The 25,494-nt window shown below is 44.9% G+C and overlaps 1 protein-coding gene across 1 annotated transcript in view; it reads left to right on the top strand.

Moving 5' to 3' along the window:
* LOC144674322 (E3 ubiquitin-protein ligase MARCHF11-like) overlaps positions 1–25,494 on the top strand; it is a 131,572-nt gene that overhangs the window by 52,320 nt on the left and 53,758 nt on the right. Inside the window, exon 3 of the mRNA XM_078535737.1 lies at positions 7,017–7,209. Coding sequence (XP_078391863.1) covers positions 7,017–7,209 — 193 coding nt within the window. The remainder of the gene's footprint in view (positions 1–7,016; positions 7,210–25,494) is intronic.

The following is a 25,494-nucleotide window of genomic DNA, read 5'->3' as shown; positions in this document are numbered from 1 at the left end:
CTCTCGCTGTAAATGGCCACGCTGTTTTTCACAGTCTCACCCTGTAAATGACCACGCTGTTTCTCTCACACTCTCTCGCTGTAAATGACTATACTTTTTCTCTCACACTGTCACTGTTAATGACCATGCTTTATCTCTCACACTCACTCACTGGAAATGACCACACTATTTCTCTCTCACTCTTTCGCTGTAAATTGGCAAGCTGTTTCTCTTACACTACCTCACGCTAAATGACCACACTCTTTCTCCCTCACACTCGTGCTGTAAATGACCACGCTGTTTCCCTCTCACTGTAAATGACCACACTGTTTCTCTCACACTCACTGTGAATGACCACACTGTTTCTCTCACATTCTCACACTGTAAATTACCCCTGTTTCTCTCACTGTCTCGCTGTAAATGACCACGCTGTTTCTCTCACAATCTCACCCTGTAAATGACCACACTGTTTCTCTCACTGTCTCGCTGTGAATGACCACACTGTTTCTCTCACACACTCTCACTGTAAATGACCCCACTGTTTCTCTCACATGCTCACTCTGTAAATGACCGCACTGTTTCTCTCACACTCACTGTGAATGACCACACTGTTTCTCTCACATTCTCACTCTGTAAATTACCCCACTGTTTCTCTCACTGTCTCGCTGTAAATGACCACGCTGTTTCCCTCACAATCTCACCCTGTAAATGATCATGCTGTTTCTCTCACACACTCTCGCTGTAAATGACCCCTCTGTTTCCCTCACACTCACTGTGAATGACCACGCTGTTTCTCTCACATTCTCACCCTGTAAATGACCATGCTGTTTCTCTCACACTCTCTCAGTGTAAATGACGCCGCTGCTTCTCTCACACTCTCTCACTGTAAATGACCACGCTTTTTCTCTCGCACTCTCCCTCTGTAAATGATCATGCTGTTTCTTACACGCTCTCTCACTGTAAATGACCCCGCTGTTTCTCTCACACTCTCTTGCTATAAATGATCCCACTGTTTCTTTCACACACTCTCGCTGTAAATGACCACACTGTTTCTCTCACACTCTCTCGCTGTAAATGATAATGCTGTTTCTCTTACACTCTATCCCTGTAAATGACCCCGCTGTTACTCTCACACTCTTTCGCTGTAAATGAATTACTGTTTCTCTCACAGCCTCTCCCTGTGAATGACCACGCTGTTTCTCTCACACTCCCATCCTGTAAATGACCATGCTGTTTCTCTCATACAATCTCACTGTAAATGACCACGCTGTTTCTCTTACAATCTCACCATGTAAATAACCACACTGTTTCTCTCAATCTCTCTCACTGTGAATGACCATGCTGCTTCTCTCAGACTCTCTCCCTGTAAATGACCCCACTGTTTCTCTTCCACTGTGTCACTGTAAATGACCACACTATTTCTCTCTCACCCCCTCGCTGTAAATAACCACGCTGTTTCTCTCACATAATCTCACTGTAAATGACCACACTGTTTCTCGCTCACTCCCCCTCTGTAAATGACCACACTGTTTCTCCAACACTCTCTCACTGTAAATGATGCTGCTGTTTCTCTCACTCTCTCTTGCTGTAAATGACCACGCTGTTTCTCTCACTCTCTCGCTGTAAATAGCCACACTGTTTCTCTCACACTCTCACCCTGTAAATGACCCCTGTGTTTCTCTCACTCCCTCTCGCTGTAAATGACCACACTATTTCTCTCTCACTCTCTCGCTGTAAATAACCATAATGTTTCTCACACTCTCTCACTATAAATGACCACGCTGTTTCTCTCACACTCTCTCACTGTAAGAATAATAACAATATTGCAGTGTGTTGTTACAATTTGATAATGTCAGAGTATGCTATTGTATGAATATTTGTAACTGAGCATTTGATTCTCCTATTAATCATGAATTTATTGCTTGTAATATGTTGTACTCTCATTGCGAGATATAAATGAAGAATGCTGTTTTTGATAGTTAACCCACAGGGTCCAAGGGTTGGTTTACTTGGAATACCTCAAAGTTATTTCATACATAAACAAGCTAATAGTTTGGGGACTTGGCTAATTCTGCAAACATGATAGTGCACAGACCATATACTAAGTTTCAGATGCAATAACAGAGGGTATTTAGTTATAGGGGAAGGAAAGTCTCTCCATTCAGTTGCATCTGATTTGTTTTACAAATTTTGCTTGAAGGAAAATTTGAAGTTAAAGGGAATAGGTAAACCCAAATTCAGTACAGGCAAAACAGAAACTTTATAAATTGAGATGAGGAATTCACAAAATCACAGAATCTTAACGGCACAGGAGACCAGTTGGCTCATCATGTCTGTATTGGCTCTCCAAATAAGCATTATGACCTAGTGCCATTGCCCTGCCTTTTCCCTGTACTGTTGCACATTGTTTCTATTCAAATAATCATCTAATGCCCTCTTGAATGCCTCAACTGAACCTGCCTCCACCACACTTCCTGGCAGTGCATTCCAGACCCGAACCACTCGTGTAAAAAAGTTTTTTTCTCACATCACTTTTGCAAATCACTTAAAATTTGTGCCCTCTCATTCTTGATCCTTTTACGAGTGGGAACAGCTTCTCCCTATCTACTCTGTCCAGCCCCCTCATGATTTTAAACTTCTCAATCAAATCTCCTCTCAGCCTTCTTCTCTCCAAGGAGAACAGTCCCAACCTCTCCAATCTATCCTCATAGCTAAAGTTTCTCATCCCTGGAATCATTCTTGTAAACCTCTTCTGCACTCACTCCAATGTGTTCACATCTTTCCTATAATATGGTGCCCAGAACTGTACGCAATATTCCAACTGAGGTCTAACATAAATTCATAAATTTATATAAATTCAGCATAAGAATTATACACTAAAGAAATTCATTGCTGAGATCTGTTGCATATCATTGGGCCAGATTTTGGTGTAAAAATAATGACATGGCTAACAGCGTTCAACATTATTTATGTGGAAATTGGACAGCAGCTTCCACACATGCGGAATTAAATGTGAAATCAGGGAGCTTGTGTCTGAACCCTGCTCCACCAAAAGCTGCGAGATAACTACATCTCTCTGAATGAGTCACCTTCAAAAATTGGGAAGAAAGAATCCATTATCTTCGGTCTCCACAACAAACTCCATTCTCTAGCCACCATTACTGTTACTACCGCTGGCAATTGTCAGAGGTTGAAACAAATAACCTTGGTGGCAAATCTAGTCCTGAGATGAGCTTTTGACCATGTATCTGCTCCATCACTAAGACTACTTAATTCTACCTCTGTACATTGCCCAACCTTACCCTGATTCAGCTCATCTGCTGGTGAAACCACGCCTTTGTTACCCCTAAACTTGACTACCATGGCATTCCCATCCTCATAAGGACGTGCAGAACATTGCTGCCTATGTCTTAACTCATATACCAAGTCCTGGTCACACAGAATCCCTATATTTGCTGACCTACATTAGCTCCTAGTTAAGCATTGCCTTAATTTTAAAATTCTCAACCTTGTTTTCAATTCTGACTGTCTGCACTCCTCTTGTCTGACCTCTTGTACATCCCCGATTTTAATTGCTGCACCATTGGTGGCTGTGCCTTCAGCTGCTGAGGCCCCAAGCTCTGAAATTCCCCTCTCAAACTTCTCTGTCTCTACCTTTCTTTAGGATGTTCCTTGAAACTACCTCTTTGACCAAGCCTTTGGTCGTCTGCTGTAATATTGCCTTCTGCAGTTTGATGTCAAATATTGTTTGATAATGCTTCTATGAAGCACCTTAAGATGTTTTACTACATTAAAGGTGCTTTATAAATGAAGTTGTTGTTGATCAATGTGAAATTGCTGGACTTAGCTGACGTATACAAACTAAACTCACCAGATAAAATTAAAGCTTGTCCATCCCAGTACCAGCACTCTTTTAACAGGGTATTAAGTCTTAATTTTGGGCAAACAACTTCATTGGCACTGAAAATTTACTTTTACAAGTGTGTAGTCTCATTTCTACAGGCTATATTTATTGTTGGAGACTTTTTAAAAAGTCTTTACATTACTCTTTACATTTCTTTTATCTCTCCCTCAATCCAATCTTTATTTCCCTCTATTCATTTTGCTTTCTGTACCTGATTTAACATTGAATTCAGTGGGCCAGATTTTGGGATAACAATAATGGTAAGGCTACAACGCTCACTGTTATAATACAGTAAATCAGAAAGCAATTCTGGCATCTGCATATGCATAGCTGAATGTGCAAATCCGGAAGTTGCTGTTAGAGATATCCTGCTACTCCACAAGGTGTGCTCTTGTAGTCCTCATTGATAGATACGGCACTTGAAATGAATGTAAATTAGGGAACTTTCCCACTTGTTCTACACTAGAAACAGTTGAAAAAGCTAGGACTGATTAACGGAGAGAGATATAAAAGAAAAGAAAATATAATTCTCCACTATTAATCTTCTTCTAAGGTAATGAGAATCCACAGTTGTATGATTACATTTTCGGACCAAAGAGATTGCTCAGCAGTTATTATCTTTTATCACGTCATTAAGAATATACTCCTGAATTTATCCCACTTGTCTTTCCCAAACTTTGTTTCACTTTTTGTACATTATTTAAATCTAATTGTTATTTCCTGCTTCATACATCCTGGTTTAGACTCTGTGGGCACCAGATTCGCATGTGCAGTGCCCACTTTTTTCAGTGCTACGGGTGCCGTTTTGCATTCAAAATGGTCTCTGCGGTGTGCCAGCATGCTCCTGATGCTGACCATACTGAATGGCATTTTGGTGAGAGTATTAGCGTGCATGGAGGAGATGTTTACCAGGAGAATGCAGAACAGGCAAATCAGGATGGGGTGGGGGTGGAGGGACGAATGAGATGTCTACCCCGCAATGGAGCCGGCCAGGTAGGGAGTGCACAATCCGCACCCTTATTGTCGACACTGTGAATGGGGGTGGAAATGCTGGAATTGGGTCCTGCCTGCCATTTTTAAAGGCCTTCAGAGTCCGAGAAAATCCAACCCATGATGTCCAATCCTAGGCTTTTCCTTTAAATTATTTAGGCATTGAAGGCATTAAAAGATGTAAAACATATTACAATAGATAAATTTAATCATGTTTTTGTAAATGTATATTTTTTGGATTATTTTGATTTGCTTAAATTCTTACTTAAGGCAATTAAAATTTCAGTTCCTGAGGAAAAAGCATGGGTTAAAAACATTTTACTGCAGCATTTTGAACAATTTGAGGGAAAAGGTACCCTGTGATCAGATTGTCCAATAAGAGGAGTATACTCTACAATTATAAAAAGCTATTGTGCCTCACACAAACTGTAACAAAGCATTACGCTTTTAACAATGAAAATACCTAGCACAGTACTGTCTCAAGTGCAACTGACATGGAGGTATAATAAAATTAACATGCAATAAAAATAACTCTTCTGATTATAAGAAAGTTAGATTTGATAGAGCTATTCAACATGATGAGGGGCCTGGACACAGTAGATAGGGAGAAACTGTTCCCATTGGTGGAAGTATTGAGAACCAGAGGGCACAGATTTAAGATAATTGGCAAAAGAAACAACAATGACATGAAGAAAAACTTTTTTACACAGAGTGGTTAGGACGTGGAATGCTTTGCCTGAGAGTATGGTGGAGGCAGGTTCAATTGAGGAATTCAAGAGGAAATGGATTATTATCTGAAAAGGAAGAATACAGGGCTAAGGGGAGAAATCAGGGGAATTACTTTCAGTGAATTGCTCCTCCAGAGAGCCAGCACAGGCTCAATGGGCTGAATGGCTTTCTTCTGTGCTGTAACTATTCTATGGGCAGAATTTTCCACCCATTGGGGGGTAAGTTTAAGAGCGGGTGTGCGGAGGCGCACCTCCGATCGGCGCCCCCGATTGGGGGCGTGCCGTCATTTTATGTGAGTGGGCCAATTAAGGCCCACCCAACATGACGTCCGCACGGAAGCTCTACGCGCTCCCTGTGCGGGTGGGGGGGGGGGGGGGGGGGGATTCCCTGAGCCGAGAGTGCGCTCTTGCGCACGATAGAGTGCACTCATCTCTCTGAGGCTAAGTGCTGCCTCAGGAAGGTCAAGTCTACATTAAAAAATCTGAAAAATAGAAAAAAAAATTCCCTGACATGTCCCCTCATGTGACACTGTCACATGAGTTGGGACATGTCCATAACTTTTAAATACACTTTAATTACATTTTTAAAAACCTACATGAAACCTCATCCCACCCATGGATGAGGTTTCATGCTTTTTCTAATGCCCGCCAGGGCTCCTGGCCTGCTCGCCAACCTTAACATTGGACGGGCAGGTCCATCAATTAGTTTAATGACTCTGTCAATGGCCTCAATTGGCCATTGACAGGTCAGCGGGCGCACAGCTGATTTTGCTGAGCCCCCACCTACTGGAAAATTGAAGTAGGGCACGGTGACGCTGGGAGTTCCGCCCGACGTCATCTCGCATCATTTTACGCGTTGGCGAGCCGACTGAAAAATCCTGGCCTACGATTCTATGAAACTGTTTAATCTCATTTTTTTAAAGCACCTAAGTTTCATAAAGTACCAATAAAACAATAGAAATATAATTGAAACAAATGACAAAAAGAACTCTGGCATTACCAAATTTTTGCACTACAGAATGGATTCCAGTCTGATTTGAATTGGAAGTGGGAGGCCCTGCTGCTACTGATGAGAATCATCAAACTCACTTGTAATATATCACTATTGAGGGAAACCAACAATTCAAGACACAAACTGAGACCTGTATTGGGGGTGGGGGTGGTGGAGGGGAAGGAAGTATGTTGACAATAATAATTTTTCTTTCCTTGTTGGGAATAGTGTTTGTCATATCCACAGAATTAACTGTACAGAACAGCGCTACACTGTATAAAACATAAATTTGCAATTTGTTGCAAATGCAAAGTAATATCCTAATGCTTATAGAAGAAAATCTATATGAATGGTGGGAGCAGTTTGCTATAAAAAAGATATTTATTGATGCTGACTAGTCTAAATGTTTCTTTTTCTTCTGCAGTGGGAACCTATCACAGTGACCTTGGTTGAGAAGGTTCAAATAATAGCAGTGATCCTTGGTTGCCTTTTTCTGATAGCAAGTGTGACCTGGCTCTTATGGTCAGCCTTCAGTCCTGCTGCAATTTGGCAGCGAAGAGACATCTTATTTCAGATCTGCTATGGAATGTATGGCTTTATGGACCTTGTTTGCATAGGTATGTTAAATGCATAAGAGTCAAATCAATATTTCTGTTAACACATTAAATCCATAAAATTACTGTTGATGGTAGACAGGACTTGTTAATCTGTTCAAAATACCATATATACCCACATAGAAGTCGCATTTTTGAGGCCAATCTTTCAGGCAAAAATTTAAGGGTTGAATTTTACGTGAATAATATTTTCAAGGGGTTGACATGCATGCTTGATTTGCGCCCACACAGAATCCTGTACATGGATTGGCTGGCCTATCTAGATAAGTCCACTGCTTGGTCAGTTGCTATGATACAGATGGGTGTACCCTGGTGAATGTTACTGTGCCACGGTTTGGACAGATTGTGCTGTTTAGTTCCACGTCCCAGTGTGGCAGGGAGAAATTGGCAATTTGTTTGGTCGCGGGTGTGTCTCCTCTTCGAGTGCTGCGATTTGGGCTGTACACAATAGCAATGTTAGCAGAGCAAATGTTCAAGCAACTCCTGGCAGACAAGCAAATTGACACCAGGGTTTTCCTGGACTGCATCTCCTAAATGCCGCCTTTCTTTAGGTAAGTAGGTGAAGGAGTCCCAGGGGGAACAGCAAGTGGAGCGGGGCAGCCAAGGAACTTTGATCCCTGAAAAATAAGGTCAACTTTTACATGAGATTGACTTACTTGGGTATATATGGTAAATGGATTAATGTTGTTTTAAAATAGCAGAAGGGAAATGTCAAGCACACTAAACATTCATCCATTAATGGCATAAGTGTCAGTTTCTGGGTATAAGTTACTAGCTATTGGTTTTGCTGAGTGTGAGAGAGGGCAGTTGGCTCCATGTTAGCAAAAGTAGTCTTAGCTCACAATAGCAATTTTCTGTCTCATTAGAAAGGTGCAAATAGTGTATTAGTATACTTTCTGCCAGAAGCATTCGCCTCTGAAATGTGGAAAATCAGTGTGGGAAAACGAAAGGCACTGTGTAGGATGCTATAAACCTGGATGGAAATTTCTTAAAATTCTTATTGTGCGGCAATAAATTGATACAGTAGGAGTCCAGTCCTATTAAACAATAAAATATCCTTCCTCCAATAAATTAAGTGCAAGTTTAAGTTGCCTTTATTGCAGATTTATTAATATCAGAAATTTGAGAGATGTTTTGCAATGTTTTGAAGAGGTGATTAAAGTAGTAAACAGGGGAATGTCTATGGATATTATTTATATGCACTTCCAGAAGATGTTTGATAAAGCTGAAATGAAAGCTCATGGAACTGGAGGCAAGTTATAGACGTGAGGTGGAATTTCACAGCCCTGTTGCCGTGGGGGCGGGTCAGTAAAATGCAGTGAGCCATTCAAAAGTGCATCGACTTTGGTAGGACCGTAAAATCCCCCTGACATAAAATTGTGTCCCTGGTTAGGAATTGGCTGAGTGATAAGAGACAGAGAATAGCGATTGTGGGCTGTTTTCTAATTGGCAGGATGTGATGAGTGATGTCATGCAAGGATCTGTGCTGGGGCCTCAACTATTCACTGGGCAGAATTTTGCCATTGGCGAGCAGGGGGTGGGGCCCGCTCGCCGACATGTAAAATGATGTGGGATGGTGTCGGGCGGAACCCCCAACATCACATTTAAATTTTCAGGAAGGCCGGCCCGCAGCAAAATCAGCTGCGCCCCCCCCCGACCTGTGAATGGCCAATTGAGGCCATTGACAGAGTCATTTAAACAATTAAAGGACCTGCCCGTCCAACCTTAAGGTTGGCAGGCAGTCCAGGAGTCCTGGTGGGAAATAGAAAAAACATGTAGGGTTTTAAACAGTCTAATAAAGTTTTAGTGTAATTTATGAACATGTCCCATCTCATGTGACATTGTCACATGAGGGGAACATGTTAAGGATTTTTGTTTTCTATTTTTAATGCTTTTAAAAGTGTAAGCGATCTCCCTGAGGCAGCACTTAGCCTCAGGGAGATGTGCATTCTTTCGTGCACATGTGCGAAAGAGCGCACCCTCACTTTTGGGGAATCCCCCCTGCCCGCACAGGAAGCACATAGCGCTTCCTGCCGGACGTCACGCTGGGCGGGCCTTAATTGGCCCACCCACGTAAAATGGCGGCGGGGCCCGCTTCTCCATCGGGGATCGGCGCCCCGCCTGCTGGAGATTGGATTGGGCCCGCCCGCCCGGCAGGCAGAAAATTCTGCGTACTGTGTTCATTAACAACTTGGATAATAGGATAGAAAGTCACATATCTAAATTTGGCAATGTCACAGAGATAGGCACGATTGTGTTATGATCCCAGCTGTAGTTACTCCTGGACAATCCTGATCCTAGAGTGGAACCCAGCTTGATAGATCCTAATTTTTATTTGTTTTGTTTAGATACATGGAGAGTAGCTACTGAACAGAGTTGCAGGAGATAGCTGATAAACTTTTAACAAAAGAATAAAACATTTATTAAACAAAAAAGATGAACTATATTACAATATCACTTCACCCACAGCTATACCTTTACAGATATATACAGATTTGTAAGGATAATACAAGTTACAAAAGCTATCTCATACTATAATGTCCACAGTAAGTACACAGTCCATGTACCAATAGGCACCTGTGGTCAGACACAACACACTCTGAAACCAAGTGACAGATGCCACCTCAACCAGATGTTATAGATCTCTCTGCAACTCTCCCCAGACACTTGTCACACCGTGAGCCAACCAGTCTCACTGAACTCCGTCTTTCACACAAGGGTTTCCAATCTCCACTCTCCAAGAACTCGCCTTAGAATCTTTGCCCAAACTGACATTTTCTCTCAGATGTCTTCTGCAAGAGTTCACCTCCAGAGTTTCAAACTCTCCTTCCGATGTTCCTCTCCCCTGGGTCAGCACATGCATTCAAGCTCTCTTCCATGCACTCTCTCTCACTGACTCAGCCATCAACAGTACATCACTGCTTCACATGCTCATAACAAAGAGTTACAGACCTGCAGTTGTCTCTTTGGATCTTCTTGTCTCTTGCAAGCTGTTCTTGCTTTAAATCTGCTTTCTGCAGCTTTTGTCTCTTTAAATCTGAAGCTTGGAGCCTTTCTCTCTGCCCCTCACTCTTAACTTCACTTAACAGGACCTTTTCCAGGTTTCTGTCCCTCCTTTGATGAGAAAGTCTTTTTGGGACTTTCTCCTGTTTCTGTCTCACTCCTTTGGCTTTGGGACCTTTTGGTTCTTTTGGGAAATCTGCAGCTCCTTCTCCCAGTGTCCAGTTTCTCTGAGGTTTTGGCTTCAAACTGGACTTAAAACTGCTATTTATTTAGTTTTTCTGTGTGTGCCTATGGGAGAGACCTGTGTCTCTGGACCCCTGTTGCTAGGCAACAGCCTAATTCTTCTTCTCTTGTTTGTTTAACCTAGCTGCAACAGTCATAAAAAACCTCATTAGAAACGCAGGCACCTTTTTAAAGTGAAACCAAAACTCAATTTGACCTTTCTTAACACAGATACAGAAATACAAATCAAACAAACTTTAAAGCTAAAACTCATTCCCAACATGCACAAATACCAATGTAACTTACTTAAACTATGTCTATTTCCTAACAATTGTAAACGATGTAGATGAAAGCATAGAATTACAAAATTATATTGATAGATGAAATGAATGGACAAGTAAAAGGATTTCAGTGTAGGCAAATGTGAGGTCTTCACTTTGGACCTAAAAAGGATAGAACAGAGTGCTTACTAAATGGTGAAAATCTGGAAATAGTGGAGGTCCAAAGAGACTTGGGTTCCAGGAACATCGATCACTAACATGTCATGAAGAGGTACAGAAAATAATCAAAAAGGCTAATGGATTACTGGCCTTTATATCAAAAGGACTAGAATACAAAGGGGTAGAAGTCATGCTTCAGCTACACAAAGGCCTGGTTAGATTATACCTGGAAATATATGAACAAATCTGGGCACCACACTTTAGAAAGTATATAGTGACATTGGGGGAAATGCAGCATAGATTTATCTGATGATAGCTGGATTCTATTGGTTAAATTATAAGGAACGATTACACAAACTGGGGTTATATTCCCTGGAATTTAGAAGATTAAAGGGTGATTTAGTCAAAGTTTTCAAGATATTTAGGGGAAGAATTTTTAGCTCGGTGGGCGGGCACGTGCCCGACCCACTTGAGCGTTAAAGCGCGTTGATGTCGGCTGAGTGTGCCGACATCAATGCACACTCTTGCGATATTTTGCTTGGTGGGCGCGCAATGGAGGTGGAGGCATGCCCGCTAATAATTAAGTGGCCACTTAAGGCCCTTGAGACACCAATTGTCTGTGACTTTACGAAGCCTGTGCGATTTTTAGGCTGTTGCACAGACAAAACGGGCAGGTGGGGAGGCCACAATTATCAAAACCTCATCCAGAGGTGGGATAAGAGGGGCCAGTGGTCTTGTCAAAGCTGTTAATGAGGAGGGCAGGACATCACTTGCTGCTGGTTGTTTCTGTGAACAGGACAGCTTCATCTCGCTTCAGAGCTGCATTCAGATATTTTAGAGTCTTCAGTTCAGGACTCAACTGTTTTCCAGGCCCCCGGAGGATTCACATTGCATGGGGCCTTCCAGGTATCAGACAGCCTTCCCTTACCCTGGTAATGGGGATTGTGATCTCCACTCGAGGCACCTCTTCCTCCGAGGAAGAGAGGGCCAGAAGGGGGAGGAGGCCATGAGTCCCTATTCAACTTTAAGGGGAGTGACCTGTGGGAGGAGAGGTGCAGGCACAAGGGGCGCGGGGCCAACAGGAAGGCCAAGGTGGAAGGGGCCGCGGGAGATGTCACTATCCTGTTGCCAGGGTTTACAGGCAGCAATGCAGCTACCTCAATATGTCTGAGGTACAATGCCGATGGAGGCTCCGTCTCTCACGGGAGACAGTGACCTCCATCTGACAAAGGAGTGGCCATGAGATCAGCTCCAACTATATGTGTGGACACCCCATGCCAGTGGTGCTGAAGGTCACAGTGGCCCTCAACTTCTATGCCTCTGGCTCTTTCCGGGGCCAGTGGGGGATCTTTGTGGAGTCTCCCAATCAGCGTCAAACTGGTGACTGACGCTCTGTTCAGGTGTGCATTGATTTTCATTCTTTACCGTACAGACAAGGTCAGTCAGGCTGAGCGAGCCAGAGGCTTTGCAGTGATTGCTGGGTTCCCCCGTGTCCAGGGTGCCATCGACTGCACACGTGGCCATCAAGGAGCCAGCAGGTGAGCTGGGAGCCTTCATCAACAGGAAGGGATTCCATGAACGTGCAGATAGTGTGTGACCACAGGATGCAGATTCTGCAAGTCTGTGCAAGTTACCCTGGCAGCTCCCATGACACTTACATCCTCAGGCACTCCCAGGTGCCGAGGCTCTTCAATGCTCCAGCGCCACTGGATGGATGGCTGCTGGGTGACAAGGGTTATCCCCTCAAAAAGTGGCTCATGATGCCTCTCTGCCACCCAAGAATAGAGGCTGAGCAGTGGTACAACAGGAGCCATGCCTCCACAAGGGCGGTGGTAGAGAGAACCAAATGTCTTCTCAAGATGTGCTTCCGATACCTGGGCCGTTCAGGGGGCACACTCCAATACACCCCAGATCGTGTGTCACTAATAATGGTTGCTTGCTGCACTCTCCACAGTCTGGCACTGGGAAGGGGGGGATGCAGTGGAGGAAGAAGATCTTGATGCAGCTGCACAGGCAACAGATAATGAGTCCAGTAGTGAGTCTGAGGACGAGCACGGTGAGGAGAATGTTGAGGGGATAGACACTGACCTGGGTAACCTACAGGGAGGCAGGGACCCCGGGGACGCTTTGATCCAACGCTCCTTCAGCTAGCCTACCAAATAAGAACCACCACCACATGCCAGGGCTGCAGGCTCCAGAGTCGATCCCTGACAGGACCAGTTCCTTGGTCAACAATATAAACTATGTGCCTTTGCAATAAAGTTTCAGGAGACACACATCCATCATGGCCTACCCTGCACCTACAGAGCAAATGAAGCATACAGAGGCCAGTTGCACAAAATAACATATTTACTTGTGAATGTTAAAAGTAGCAGAAATTAACATGAACTGGTGTTTCCCATCACACCATTAATAAAAGAAAAGAAAAATGGGGGAACCCGTGATAAGCTCATGTTGTGCTTAGGGTGCTTTAAGTTTCTGTTTGCGGGTGCTACATCTAGGTGCCCCCCGTCGCTGGCACCGGCATTGGAGGCAGCCTACTCACTCTGCTATCTTGTTGGCCTTGATGACCTTGGCGGGCGTCCTCTGGCCCCTGGAGCCTGTGCTGGCCCCGCCTAGGAGGGAGTGGCCAGTGCCATGACTGGCATCTCCCCAGTCACCACAACCTCATCAGATGCCACGGTTACTGGCAGAGGGACGGAGGAGCTGCTGCCATCATCCGGAGCGCCCTGAGTGGAGCCCGCAGAGATGACAGGCAGCTCGTGCGCCAACGTCAGGTTGCTCTGCATCTCCCTGCTCACCATTGATATGGGTACCTAGCTGGGATACTGGATGCCCAATCCATCTCCCACACTGACACTGACCAGCTGAAGTCATTGCTGGTGTGAGGGTTTGCAGGTTGGAGCACATCCCCATGAACCCCGATGGAGTCCCTGGAGGAGCCCCTCCATGAGAGTCGCCACTCTCTCCATGGAGGAGGCATTGTGCTCGGTCATGAGGGTCAACGCAGTGCTTATTCAGGGACTCCACCACAATGGACACCATGGCACGCATTCCCTCACGTATCTCTGCCAGATCCTCCTACACACCCTGCTGGACATCCAGCATCTGCTGCCTCAGGGAGTACTCCAGAAGCTCATCAGCCATCGATTGAGCATTGTCTTGGCCCCCAGCAGTCCTCCAACTGCTGGTGCCCTGGGCACTCTCTGCCTCCGCCTACACCTCAAGCGAGTGTGAAGTGCCCCCTCCAATGTGCACCGATAGACTACATGGCGATGTTATGCCTACCGAGGCGCTGGTATCTGCGCTGGTGTCTGCTTGACAGAGAAGGCATGAAGCATGTGCGTGCTCAGCATGGTGGTCCTCGAGGGTCAGGGGTGGGCCTTCCGGTTCCTCATAACGAATGGCTGCTGGTGAGCCTAAAAGGGGGAAGAAGGACATGTCATTAGTTTAAGTCATGAAACTGTCACTGTACATGCCTGGCACCCTGGTGAGACAGAGATATGCATCATGGTGCCCTTGTCTTTCGACTATCAATGGGGATTCCAGGTTCGAGGCTCAAAACCATATAGAGACTACACTGCAATGGTAGCAATAACCAACATTCTCACCTTAGTGCACTGCACTCTTACCTTCCTCTGGCACCCCAACATCACCGCGGCCACTGGACTTCCTCATGTATCACGAGAGGATGAGGAGGTGTGGGGGTCCCCCGCCAGTCTGTGACCTCTCAGCATTGTTATGGGATGCTTACTCCTGAAAGGACAGAGGAGCATTGATTAGTCCACTCACTATCTGCAGGGCCACTGCAACCAATCCCACCTGAGGAACCTCGTAGGGCTCAGCCGATTCGTGACCCTGGAGCCACAAGGCAATCAGTCCAGGCAGCTTGGGCTCACCCCGTTGGCCAGATCCTGCCTCATTGATATCACACTCTAACACCTCTGAGGTCCAAGGGTGAGATGGGCAGCTCTTAACTGTTCTGCAAAGTGACCCATGCGAATACGGTACTCACCCTTCCCGATCGCAGCAGCTTGTTGAAGCGCTTATGGCACTGGACCCATGTGCGCTTCACCACGTTGTGGCTGCTGATCCTGGATGCCACCTCCTCCCAGGCCTTTTTGGTGAGGTGGGGGGGGCCTCCTCCTCCCGTCCCTGGGGACAAGGGTTTCTCTCCTCGCTGGCCACCTCCTCCAGGAGGGCTGAGAGGCAATCGTTGAAAAACACGGGGCCGACTGCCCCGCCGGCCTGCCCTCCCGCCTGCTGTGTCCACCCACTACGATCTCCATTGGCAACACTTCCGTGTCCCTCAGTGGCAGCCTTCCAGGGGCTGCCGAGGCTGCATTTGAATCGGCCGCCGGGTTGCCATCGGACCCGGTGGATATCATGCCCTCGCCCGCCCCTTTGTGCACATTCCAGGCCACGTATCATACTGGGCAGGCCTTAATTGGCCCGACCATGTAAAATCATGAGCGCTGCTGATCGCAGGCGGTGGTCGGATTCCTGACCACACCCGCCCACACCCGCATGCCAAGGGTAAAATTCTGCCCTAGGGACACAAGTAAGGAACATAGAGAGAAGATATTTCTGTTCCTAGGAGAGTCTAACACTAGATGGCATAGTCTAAAAATTAGAGCCGGGTCTTTCAGGAGTGAAGTTAGGAAACACTTCTACATACAAAGGGTGGTTAGAAGTTTGGAGCTCTCTTCCACAAGTGGCAATCGATGCAAGTAATGTGTGTTGAGAGAGATGAATAAATTATCTCATAGTAAAGGATCCTCTAGGTAAGTGATCATAACATGTTAGAATTTCACATACAGTTTCAGGATAAGAAATTTGGGGCTGAAACTAGTGGGCAGAATTTTTCATGCCCGTTGGCATTGAGCGTCATGGTGGGCGTGAGCGAACAATATGGCAGAGAGGCCAAAAATCGGCTTCACGACATCATGAAACCAGTTTGCAATTGTCCTCTCTGTCCATCAATGTTTCCCACCGCCGCACTTTGGGGAATTCATTTTTATACATCGGCATATCATTTATAAGCCCTGCTCACCGGAATCATCCCCCATGTCAAATTTACCGCCCACACTGGTGGGAAAACACGCTGGCGCAAAACACCTCTTGACAAGTGTGACATGCAGAAGTCGGGACTTAATGTCAGGGCCTTGCTCACATTGTGCATATTTGAGGAGCAGAAGATGCTGGAGCCCTACAACAACTAGGCTCTGGAGGAACGTACATCACATGCTGGGTGGATTCTGATGGATATGTCTCCGCTGTGAACAAGCTCACGGAAGGTGAAAGGTCACCATTGAGTGTCTGCCTTGGGACATCAGTGTCTTGGCTATGGTCTGCTACAGATGATCATCAAGAGGATGGAGAGGAAGATCCAGCAGTGAGTGGGAGAGGAAAGTGTACCGGAGTTTGGTGGGGAGGAGGTTGTGTGGGAGAGGAAGGTCTAGGTTTGACTGGGAGAAGGTGGTGTACTGCGGTAGGGGGGAGGTTGAGAGGAGGAGTGTGTACGGGAGAGAATGTGGCAACTGGGGAGGTAGATGTCAAAGGGGAGGAAGGTGCAAAGGAAGGAGTTTGGAGGGCTGAAGGACTTGGAGGAAGGAAGGAGTACGGAAGGGGGCAGATCATTGTGGGGAGGAAGGAGTTTGCATGGGGGAAGGAGTCCGAGGAAGGAAGGATTTCTGGGGGAGGAAGGAGCTTGTAGGGGGGAAGGAGTCCAGGGGCAGGAAGGGGTAACGGTGGAGGAATGAAGGGGGTGGGGGATGTCCAGGTGAACGTGCAAGGGAGGGGTCTGTAGAGTTGATGACTGTCTTCATGGGGAGCGAAATGAGTGTGGACGTGGCAGGAGGGTTTGGTGAGAATGGGAGAGGGCATAGTGAGCCAGTAGGTTGGGAGGGTGAGGGTGTGATGGTAGTGGTAAAAGGGACGGCGAGGGTGGTTGGTGTGGACTTGGAGGCAGACACAGACCCTGAGGGTGGGAAGGAGGCGGTCGGGCAGGTCAATGTGCAAGGGGCTGGGATTCTCGGGAAAATAGGGAATGTGCATGTTCACTTGGACATCTCAGAAAGAAAAGGGTTCTGGCTGGTCGGTCACGGTGGGGAGGTGGAAGGTGATGTCAAGGGGGTCAACAAGGACATGGGTGATTGGAGGAGGGGAAAGGACGGAAGAGCTAAAGACAATCTTCACCAGCACCATGCTTCTAAAATCGAAAATGAAAGGAACCTCGTGTTTGGCAGGAACAGAGTGCTGCATGGGAGTGCGATCACTGGATGGGCGGAGATGCAGGTCAGCTCAGATGGACAACTGAAAGAGAACACCATCAGGCAGCATTGAAATTGCTCAGGACATTGAAATGAGGATGATGGAGGAAGGATCTGCATGCGTGGGAGAGCGCTTACACGAGGCTCTGAAAGGCCCTGCCACATACACACTTCTCCCACAGAATCACTTGTGGGCCATCTGTGTGCAGTTGAACTGCTAGTGGGGGGGAAGGCTCACGAAGCCTGTAAATGAAGCTAAAAGACACCATTATACATTATTCAGTGAAAGTGAATATATCTTCAGATTATAAAGTGACAAAATGTGTTCACCTGTGCAACCACTGGTGATCAGAAGTTCTTAACTTTCCTAGGTCCACCACTTCTAGGTGCTGCCCTGACATCCGCAACAAGGGTGGAGACAGCCTGTGCAATGCTTGGCCCTGTTTTCTCTCCATGACTTTGGCGTGGGTCCTCTGGAGAGCCGAGGCCTTGGGCCCCTGGCTTGCTTTGGCTGTCCTCCTGTGGGCCAGCTGCTTCTTCTGTGGTGACAGAGGAGGAGGTTGAGGGGGTCACAAGCAAAGCAGACTCGGAGGGAGAGGACAGCCTCTGAGATTCCTGAGTGGATGACCCAGGGGCGTCCAGCTGCCGCTCCTCCTCCCTTCGAGTGCCCGAAGGCCCCGGCTTTTCTCCTTGAGGGGAAGGAGCACCAGGAGCGACGTCAAGGTGCCCCGTTTCCCCCTTGCGTTGCCATTGCCACTGCAGGAACTCACCCATGGCTACCGCGATGGAGTGCAGGTCTGCATGCATCTGCGTGTTCTGTTGGATCAGGGTCTCTATGGTGTCCGCCGTCCTTCCCATGGAGACCACTATACACGCACATGTTGGCACCACATCATCAGAGAGCAGGCAGACACAATCCTCTGACTCACATGTCCAACAGCTCTGTGTGATGTTCCTCCACCTTCTGTTGACTTTCCACGATGAGTTGGAAGGCTGAATCCAGAGACTCATCATCTGACTTGGACCTTCCCCAGCAGTCCACCCTGCGTCTGGGAGCTCGGCTCAACCTGCCTCCTCCTGCTGCAAACACGTGTCCACGCGGTGACCACCAGGTTGTGAAGCCGAGCCTGCTCTAGATCTAGGTCTTACTGAAGTGTGTGTCTCTGCACTGGTGGAGGGTATGGGTAAGCGCTGTGATGGGTCTTCCAGGCTGCTTGTTTCCAACTCTTCAATGGAGGAGGTGTCCTCTTGGCTGGAGCTGAGGATGTGGATGGAGCTGAGGGACCTGGCTGGCTGAGGGTGTTGGTCCCTTGGCAGAGCTCCCTGTGAACCAAAGTAGAGATAATTAGTGCATGGCAGCAGAGTCAAAAGCAGGAGAAAGAGAACTCACAGTTACATTGAGAGAGGGATGATGTGGTGCAGGATCCTCACGTGGGTGTTCACCACTGACCTCACCATTGCCACAGGCATGGTCCATGTCCTCACCTCTAATAAATTTGTCAAACACGATTTCCCTTTCACATTGTGTTATGATTTTCTAAATGTCCTGTTACTACCTCCTTAATAATGAATTCTAGCATTTTCCCAATGACAGATGTTAGACTAACTGGCCTATAGTTTCCTGCTTTCTGTATCTTCCTTTCTTGAACAGTGGTGTTACATTTGTGATTTTCTAATCTGCTGGAACCTTTCCAGAATCTAGGGAATTTTGGAAGGTTACAACCAATGCATCATTATCACTGAAACCACTTTCTTTAGTGAGCACGATGGCATGCATCTCAAAGTGAGTGAGAGCCTAATATGGGTCACTCACCCTCTCCCTGCTGCTGTGAGCCAGATTTTCCTACATTAAAACGGATGGAGAGAGCGTGAGCAGGACACATGGCTCTGCATGGAATGTTTGTGTCGGTGAGCGGAGCCATAGACAGGAGGATATGAGTCTGATGGAAGTGTGAGGGTGTGTGTGAGAGTTAGTGGTGTTGCCCCTTCAGATGTGTGATCCCTTTGGATGTGTGATGGGTTTATGAGTGTGTGAGTTAATAGTGATAAGAAGAATGAGTTGCCCTGGCAGAATGGATGAGACCATTCATCCTCTCTTGGCACTGGGTGGCTGTCCTCTTTTGCAGGGCATTGGCACTGACCACCGCTGCACTGCCTCCCATGCAGGATTGGTGATCTTGCTTGCTGGCCTTTGCCCAGAGCGGTGGTAGAGGATATCGTGACGGGCCTCCACTGCATCCAGGCGCTCAAGGGAGGTGTCGCTAAATCTAGGGGCAGCATGTTTCCTCCCTTTGGTAGCCGTCAGTTCCCAGAAGCTTCCTATCCCTTGAAGAGAGCTAGCTCTTTGCAGGGGCGGACTTTAAATATGGCACCCGGTTTACTGAAGGCCTGAGGTGACACGGGGCGAGTGAATGAGAGGACGCTCCACCAGTGACCCGGCATGTTTCCAGGAAATGCATGATTAATGAGGCAGGATTGCGACGATATGGCATGAAAAGCTGCCATTGAGGCCAGCAGGTAAAACATCCCTTTCCCGCCAGCTACTGCACTTAGTGCAAATCTGGAACGATTCTGCCCAATATCTTAAACTCAAATAAAGGAAATTACAAGGGTATGAAGACAGAATTGGCTAAAGTGGATCCCCCATCCCCCTGGACTGGGAAAATAGTTTAAAAGGTAAAACGGTAGAGAAACAGTGTCAGTCATTTAAGGAGATATTTCATAACTCTCAACAAAGATACATTCTATTGAACAAGAATGACTTGACAAGAAGGATGTACCATCTGTGAATAGCTAAGGAAGTTAAGGATGACATCAAATTGAAAGAAAAGATGTACAATGTTGCAAAGATTAGTAGTAAAGATTGGAACATTTTAGAAACCAGCAAAGTATGACTAAACAAAAAGGAAGAAATTGGAGTATGAGATAAAACTAGCAAGAAATATAAAATCTAGACAGTAAAAACTTCTACAAGTACATAAAAAGGAAAAGAGTAGCAACAGTGAGTGTTGGTTCCTTAGAGGGTGAAACTGGGAAATTAATAGTGGGAAACAGAAATGGCAGAGACTCTAAACAAGTATTTTGGATCTGTCTTCACAGTAGAAGACACAAAAAGCATCCCAAGAATAATAGAAAAACAGGAAGCAAAAGGGAGGAACTTAAAATAATCATGATCTCCAGTGAAAAAGTACTAGAAAAACTAATGGGATGGGACTAAAGGATGAGAAGTCCCCTGCATTTGATGGCCTGTATCCTACGCTTTTAAAGAAAGTGGTTTCAGTGATAGTGATGCATTGGTTGTAACCTTCCAAAATTCCCTAGATTCTGAAAAGGTTCCAGCAGATTGGAAAGTCACAAATGTAACACCACTGTTCAAGAAAGGAGGATACAGAAAGCAGGAAACTATAGACCAGCTAGTCTAACACCTCTCATTGGGAAATTGCTAGAATTCATTATTAAGGAGGTAGTAACAGGACATTTAGAAAATCATAACACAATGTGAAAGGGAAATCGTGTTTGATAAATTTATTAGAGTTCTTTGAGGGTGGATAAAGCGGAACCAGTAGATGTAGTGTATTTGGGTTTCCAAAAGGCATTCTATGAGTGCCACGTAAAAGTTTATTGCAGAAGATAAGAGCTCAAGATGTTGGGGGTGATATATTAGCATGGATAGAGGATCGGCTAGCTAACAGGAAACAGAGGGTCAGGATATCTCAGTCATTTTCAGCTTGGAAAACTGTAACCATTGGAGTGCCACAGGGATCAGCGCAGGAGTCCCAACTATTTATGATCCAAGTTAATGACTTGGATGAAGGGATGGATTGTATTGTAGCCAATTTTGCAGATGATACATAGTTAGGTAGGATGGCAAGTTGTGAGGATGATACAAAGAGTCTGGAAAGGGACATAGATAGGTTAAGTGAGTGAGCAAACATTTGGCAGATGGAGTATAATGTGGGAAAATTGTGAGGTTATCCACTTTGGCAGGAAAAAGGAAAAGCAGAATATTATTTAAATGGAGAGAGACTACAGAATGCTGTAGTACACAGGGATCTGGGTGTCCTTGAACATGAATCACAAAAAGTTAGCATGAAGGTTCAGCAAGTAGTTAGGAAGGCAAATGGAATATTGGCCTTTATTGCCAGGGGGATGGAGTATAAAGTAAGGAAGTCTTGCTACAAATGTATGGGGCACACCTAGACCACACCTAGAGTAGTGAGTACGGTTTTGATCTTCTTACTTAAGGAAGGACATACTTGCATCAGACGCAGCTCACAGCAGGTTCACCAGCCTGATTCCTGCTAAGAAGGGGTTGTCTAATGAGGAAAGGTTAAGCAGGTTGGGCCTATACTCATTGGAGTTCAGAAGAATGAGAGGTGATCTTAATGAAACATATAAGATCTGAAGGAGGCTTGACAGGGTAGATGTTGAGAGGGCATTTCCTCTCTGAGATGAGGAGAAATTTCTTCTCTGAGTCTCATTAGCGTTTGGAATTCTCATCCACAGAGAGCAGCAAAAAGCTGGGTCATTGAATATATTCAAGGCTGAGTTAGACAGATCTTTGATTGACAAGGGAGTTAAGGGTTATGGGGACAGGCAGGAAAGTGGAACAGGCTCGATGGACTGAATAGCCTACTCCTGTTCCTATTTCTTATGCTCTTAGGTCAATTGTAAATTTCAAATCTGAGATTGATAGATTTTTATTATTCAAAGATATCAAGAGATATGAGGCAAAGGCAGATATATGGAGTTAAGTATTGGATCAGCCATGACATTACTGAATGGCAGAACAGGCTTGAGGGGCTAATAATAAAGCAGACAAAACAGTGGTATAAGCCATTCATTCACCTCAGGGTACCTAATGAAAATGGCAGAAAGCCTCCTGCCATCTGGAAATGGATGTCTAATCATAAGCATTGAACTGGAAAAAGATCCCATGTAATTGTTTAACCACTTTAAAAAAGTTTTATAGATACGAAGAAATCTCACCTGTAAGGTTCCAGCAAGGGTTTGACTGGTTTATGTATCAGGATTTGTGGAATAATCTGATATGTAATATACCTTTAAGACAAATGTTATAATGTAAGATCACATGATCTTGACACCCACTAGCAGAGTAGCGTGGGCTATCTTTGTAGTTAGTAGTCTTGAGTTAGAGTCTGAAGAGTAAAGACAGAGTTTTCAGTTGTGAGCACACAAGTGTAGCTGCTAAGTTCCTTTTATAAATAAACAAAATGTGTTTCTTCTAAGAACGGTCTACTGATCTTCTCTGTCTTGATACCAACTTGGTCACCCCAAAACAAGCGTTTCGCCCAAGCCATTGGTGATGATGCAACAGTTCAAATTTAACTCAAGGAATAGAGCCGCAGGGGAGACAGTTGCTTGTTTTGTGGCAAGGTCTGAAACAATTAATTGAATATTGCGAGTTTGGTACATCTATTAATGATATGCTTAGAGATTGTTTGGTGTGCGTTATAAATGAAGATGCGATTCAGAAGTGATTTCTGTCTGAAACAAATTTAGATTTTCAGAAGGCATTGGAAATCGCTCTGGCAGTGGAAGGTGCAGTGTGAGACTCGAAAGCCATATGCGAACGCAAAATGGCGCCATCCTCCATGTTGGGTGGGGAGCCTCAGCCAAAAAGAACGTGAAAGTGCACAGCTTTACTCAGAAGTGGGAATTAGCCACTGCTAGCTGACAAATTAAAAGAGATAACTTAGCAGCAAAAACATGGCATAATGGTAAACAACTTTGTAATGAATCACAGCTTAAAAAAATTTAATGTTTTTTCTGTCATCAAAATGGACATCTCACGAGACATTGTAAAGATAGAATCAGGCATACTTTCAGACAAAAGCAAAAATCCAATGAGATTAATAACTTTGAAAAGCCTGAAGTAATAGATTCAGATATTTATTCGTTATATAATTTGAAGGTAGGAAGAACAGAATCAATCTATGCAACCATGAGAGTGAATGAGAGGCCTATCACAATGGAGGTGGATACTGGTGCAGCCACTATGGTGATAGGTGAGCATACTTTTAAATACCTGAATCATGGGGAACGTAAACTAAATTTGGAAGAAACTGATGCCAAATTGAAAACTTACACAAGAGATACAAATCAAGGGCATATGTAAAGTCACAGTACACTACAGGGGTCAAACAGTGAAATTACCCTTGATGGTCATAGCAGGCAGAGGACCAAGCATACTAGGATGAAACTGGCTGAGGGAAATCAACCTGGATTTGTCACAGAGATTCCAAAAGAAAAGTGAAAAATGTACCTCTGGAAAAGTATGAAAGAAACAGAAAGAGTTCTGCACTTCTCTAAATAAAATGAAGGATGAGTTGGCAGAGAAGACACGATAATGCTTAATTTTCCAGGAGGCAGTACACCAATGCAAAAAAGAGATGGAAGAGCTGAAAAATTACCTACATGAAACCAAAGAGACTCTGGAGGCAAAAGCCACAGAATTTTCTAAGAAGCAGACAGATGATGAAATTCTGGAAAACTCAACCACTGAATTCACTCAAGTTGAGCTTACATCTGAGATTAGTCTGGCCAAATGGAAGTCGAAAAGAAGACTGGAAATGAAGTCAGTGTCAGAAAGAAGAATGCCCATCAAAAGAAGACACGAGCACCAATAATACCACTGATCTTGGCAGTGTATGAGTACACTTTTATTCATAGGCCTGGAAGTCAAATTGCAAACGCCGATGCACTCAGTCATTTGCCCATGCAAGTAAAAGATGAGGATGTTCCAATTCCTCAAGAATTCATTTTATTATTGAACTTCCTGGATGCATCACTGATATGTTCTGGACAGATTAAAGATTGGACAAATCTGGACCCAGTCTTTTCCAAAGTGCGAGATAAAGTTCTTCATGGTTGGACAAGAACAAGAATCTGATGAAATGAAACTGTATTTCCAGAAAAGATATGAAATAACCAGCCAGGAAGGTATCTTATTGTGGGGAGCATGAATGATTGTTCCTCTAAAAGGATGAAAGCCACTTTTATCTGAACTTCACAGTTCACATCCCAGAATTTCCAAAATGAAGGCAATAGCACGCAGCTATTTATGGTGGCCTGGGATGGATGGGGAAATAGAAAACTTAGTGAGAATTTGTATGCAGTGTCAGTAATTATAAAAATTACCTGCCACAGCTCCATTACACCCCTGGGAGTGGCCAGGAAAGACATGGGTGCGAGAATACATCAATTATGTGGGACCGTTTATGGAAAAAAAGTTTCTACTTATTGTCGATGCACATTCAAAATGGATGGACATGTATGAAGTGAGGTCGCCGACATCTCTGCTATAATAGACGAGCTACGACAAAGTTTCACAATCAATGGACTACCTGAAGCGGTTGTATCAGACAATGGAACAATATTTCTGAATTGTGCTGAATTTCACCGATTTATAAGCATCGACGGTGTTACTCATGTGGGAACTTCACCATACCACCCTTCTTCAAATGGACTGGTCAAGAGAACAGTTCAGACGTTCAAATCTGGTATGAGGAAATTATCTGGAGATTCTCTACCAACTAAATTAGCACGTTTTCTTTTCCATTATGGAACCACACCTCATACAACAACAGGTGCTCTTGTGGAATTGTTGATGAAGTGCCGTCTCCGATCGAGATTGCGCCTAATTCCGCCAAACTTTGGGGGCAAGGTGGAAAGAAGTCAGGGAAGTCAGACAATTGGACATGACTGTCACAGTTATGACAGGACATTTAACGTAGGAAAGAAAGTATTTGTGAAAAATTTTAGAGAAGGAGCAGCATTGGTTATTTGGTGAAATAAGTGCTGTAATGGGACCTCTTCCCTACCACGTGAAAATGGAAGATCGAGTCATACGGAGACATGTGGATCATATAAGAGGAGAAACAAAATACTCAGAAATGATTCCACCACTGTTTGTGACTGAATCAACGTCTCCTGTTGAAAGATCTTAACTGAGTACAGATATGTCTGAAGGGCTGACTGTACCTGAAAGAGTTGAAGAAACAGATTTTCAGGTAGCTACTGAAGAACCAGGTGCTCAGCTGACTACAGTGAGGGAGGTTCCGGACCAAACATCAGAAGCTGTGGAGCTGAGACGTTCTACATGCATAAGGAAACCCCCAGAAAGACTGACATGTAAATTATTTATCTGCGTGAATAACTTGATTTTTTTTTTAAATTGTGAAATGTATTTCTGAGTAAAGGGGGAGGGATGTAGTAATCTGATGTGTAATATACCTTTAAGACAAATGTTGTAATGAAAGATCACACGATATTGATTCCCAATAGCAGAGTAGCGTCGGCTAACTCTGTAGTTAGTAGTCTTGAGTTAG

Source organism: Cetorhinus maximus, chromosome 3 (genome assembly GCF_964194155.1).
Source record: "Cetorhinus maximus chromosome 3, sCetMax3.hap1.1, whole genome shotgun sequence".
NCBI classification, from domain to species: Eukaryota; Metazoa; Chordata; class Chondrichthyes; order Lamniformes; family Cetorhinidae; genus Cetorhinus; species Cetorhinus maximus.
The sequence above is the reverse complement of the archived record's forward strand: the minus strand, read 5'-3'. Positions and strand labels throughout refer to the sequence as shown.